We start from the raw sequence: 3227 nt of genomic DNA on the forward strand, positions 1-3227 counted from the left end.
TCTATATCTAGTAATCTCCCGACAATTCCCGAAGGTTCGAGAGAACGAGTCACGTGACCTCGCTGACGCAACAGTAATATTACAATTTAGTTTTAGTAAATGAATATATGCTGAAAGTTTTTAATAACTACTTTTTTAATCGTGGTAAATGAGTAGACATTAACTTTCACTGCCATGGACATATTTATGTCCCTCCCTTTAGTGTATGTGAGTTTGGAATTTTTGTACCATCATGAAGAAACGGCATTCATTTCCCTTCTGAATTCCCAAAGTTTATCAGTTTTAGACAAGTAGTGAAATATTAAAACGTGGAAGTAAAGAATTGTTTTCCTATAAACATGACAGTGGAAGAGTTATAGGTGTTCAAATTACTTGTACTGAACTTTTTTAAACTTTATCAGAACTTATTATCAAAGTAATTAAATGATAAAATAATCTCTCTCTCTCAACTTTATATCCATCTATATGATGTTTTGTTTTATAGCCTCTAACATCAGAGTAGGCCTAATGGCCCGATGGCTTCGAGCATCCCGAAGTATCCTGTTTCACCACATCTTATGTTTTGTCACGTGTCTCCTCTTGTATCACATAGTCTTAACATACGTATGGAAGAAACACAAGAATTCGAACGATATTAAATTACAGGATAGATTTAGTGAAAGTTTACAAATTCGTAGCAATTTTCACGAGAAACGTGAGCCAAACTCGGACATTCAGACAAGACGTAATTACAGCATCTTATTTTGGAAAGAAAGCAAGCGAATGCTTAAACGGTTCCTTCGTAGTTATGGGTCAGACGAACTTGACCCCTTTGCTTTATGTTCAGTCAGGAACTGCTATATAGAAACTGACAACGAAAGGGGTTTGTTGGAAAGCGATGCTGTAGTATTTCATCTTCACCGAATAGCAGGCCCACATAAGCTACCGTTGCGGCCTCGAATGCACCCACCTCTTCAACGGTGGGTGTTTTTTACTGACGAATCGCCGTTAAACACATTTCTTGTGACCAACCAATATCAGATGAGTGATTACAATGGGGTCTTTAACTGGAGTATGACATATAGACGTGATTCGGATGTGTACGTCCCTTATGGAAGAACTGTGCTGATGTCACTCGACGAGCAACAGATTGCCCAAGAAGGATTCAGAAATCGTAACTTTGCAGCTGATAAGACCAAGTTTGCCGCCATTTTGATAAGTAACTGTGGCGGTAGCAATAAGAGGTTGCAGTATTTACGGGAGCTGAAGAAACATATTCCTCTCGACACGTTTGGGAAATGTGGCAAAGCTGTTTGTCCAGGTCACTTTCGAATGGACTGTGCCCTGCTTCGAGAGTACAAGTTTTATTTGGCATTTGAGAACAGCAACTGCCGGGAATATATTACTGAAAAGCTTTGGTGGAACGCATTTCAAAAAGAAATAGTTCCTGTGGTCATGGGTGCCCCTCGCGATGACTATGAGGAGGTATGTCCACCACACTCATTTATACACGTGGATGACTTCGAATCTCCGTTTTCGTTAGCTGAATATCTAATTCGTGTGAACGGAAGTGACGACATATACAACACTTTTTTCCGGTGGAAGGAGAACTACAAGGTGGTTAACGAACACGGATATTTCGGATCATACACTTCACACATCTGCCGACTGTGTGAAGCATTAAATAGTCGTAGAAACAACGAAACCAAAGTGTACGATAGACTTGAGAACTTCTGGAGTGCTAAATTAGACTGTTTCAGACCACAGTGGTCCATTTCCAAAAATGTTAATTAACGGTTATAGATACTAGTTGCATATTGTTAGTATTGTACCTTTTCACAACAATAATATTTTGATTTTATTCCTCAAGTCTTTTTTTTTAAAGAAGAAAATAATATTGTTGGAATCATAAGTTCAAATGGCCTTCATTGTTTAAGAATATAATAATTGTTTAAGCATGATGTAACCAAAGGCTTGAATGTTTAATGAATGTTCTATTAAAAACTTAATATCACTGATAGGTTTGTTATTATTACAATACCATTTATTTGTTGTACACCATTAAAAGTTGTTTAGGAAAGCTCCCGTAGTGGCCCAGAAGTCTGAAGGCTTACAACGTTAAACAACAGGTTTCGATACATGTAGTGATTACCGCACAGATAGTCCATTGTGTAGCTTTACGCTTAACAACAAACAATGAAACAGTGTTTTGAAAAAGTAATTGTTTAAATACTGTCTTTACAATCTTATATATTAATATACTAAAGTAACAACGTTTCTGTACAAAATAAGATGATAAACTGATAAAATTTATCACTACAGATTACCGAATGACGACATAGATTCGGATAATTCAGTTTAATGGCCTCAACATCTCGTGCTTTTAGTTTGTTTATTTTAAGAGTTTTTGCGTAAAACTACACAAGGACTGTCTGCGCCAGTAGTCCTTAATTTTGAACTAACAGACTAGAGGGAAGGTAGCTAGTCAACAGCACTCCTCGTCTACTCTTTCATGAAAGAATAGCGGGGTTTGACCGTTACACTTATAACACACTTAACTCTCCCATGTTCTAAGTATATACTTCTTATAGTGTGTAATTAGTACCCGCTTGATAAAACATAAACATTTTGTGTGGAGATTCTCATGTGTTTGTGTATGTGTGTGTGTATTTGATCCGTTTCTGTGTGTGTGTCATAGTTTTGTACTGTTATATGTCTGCCTAACGTTTTTCTAGCTTCTATATCATTAATTAGAATGTGTTAATATCTAAATGCAAAAACACGTCCTATTTGGATTTGTAAGTATTATACAGTTGCCAGCAGATGGCGCACGACAGCTTGCACTACCTTTTGTTTGTTTCAAATTCACTGAAAGAATTGTTTATAGAACGAAAATTCAAAACAAACTTTTGTCCTGCAATTCGTATTTAAAAAATCTGTCATCAGTTTGTTTGATTTTTGATTGTATTTAACAAGAAATTCATTATTTATTTTAAGAAATCAATAAAATGGTAACTTGTTATTGGAATTCCAACTGTGTGATCATGTGGTGATTAAACTCATCATTCGCGTTCTGCCTATCTGAACATGTGATACTCAACTTATCGCTTTTTCGCCTAAATTCATAGTTTTATTAACGCTTCTGCTTTCTTAGTGATTCTAATTAGGCAACATATTGTTACGTCTCCGTTTGTTAATTGATTTTTCCGTAACTTCGTTCCAACGAAACTTTAACGACACAAGTCTTA

General features: G+C 36.1%; 1 protein-coding gene across 2 annotated transcripts in view; it reads left to right on the top strand.

Moving 5' to 3' along the window:
- The window catches only part of LOC106471840 (galactoside 3(4)-L-fucosyltransferase-like), a 4892-nt gene extending 1950 nt beyond the window's left edge, over positions 1-2942 (top strand). For both annotated transcript variants that reach the window (XM_022400448.1, XM_022400449.1), the window contains exon 2: positions 485-2942. In XM_022400448.1, the coding sequence (XP_022256156.1) occupies positions 508-1773 (1266 nt within the window). In that variant the 5' untranslated portion in view covers positions 485-507 and the 3' untranslated portion in view covers positions 1774-2942. The remainder of the gene's footprint in view (positions 1-484) is intronic.
- The last annotated feature ends 285 nt before the right edge of the window (positions 2943-3227 follow it).

The sequence above is a fragment of the Limulus polyphemus genome, unplaced genomic scaffold (genome assembly GCF_000517525.1).
Source record: "Limulus polyphemus unplaced genomic scaffold, Limulus_polyphemus-2.1.2 Scaffold4897, whole genome shotgun sequence".
NCBI lineage: Eukaryota > Metazoa > Arthropoda > Merostomata > Xiphosura > Limulidae > Limulus > Limulus polyphemus.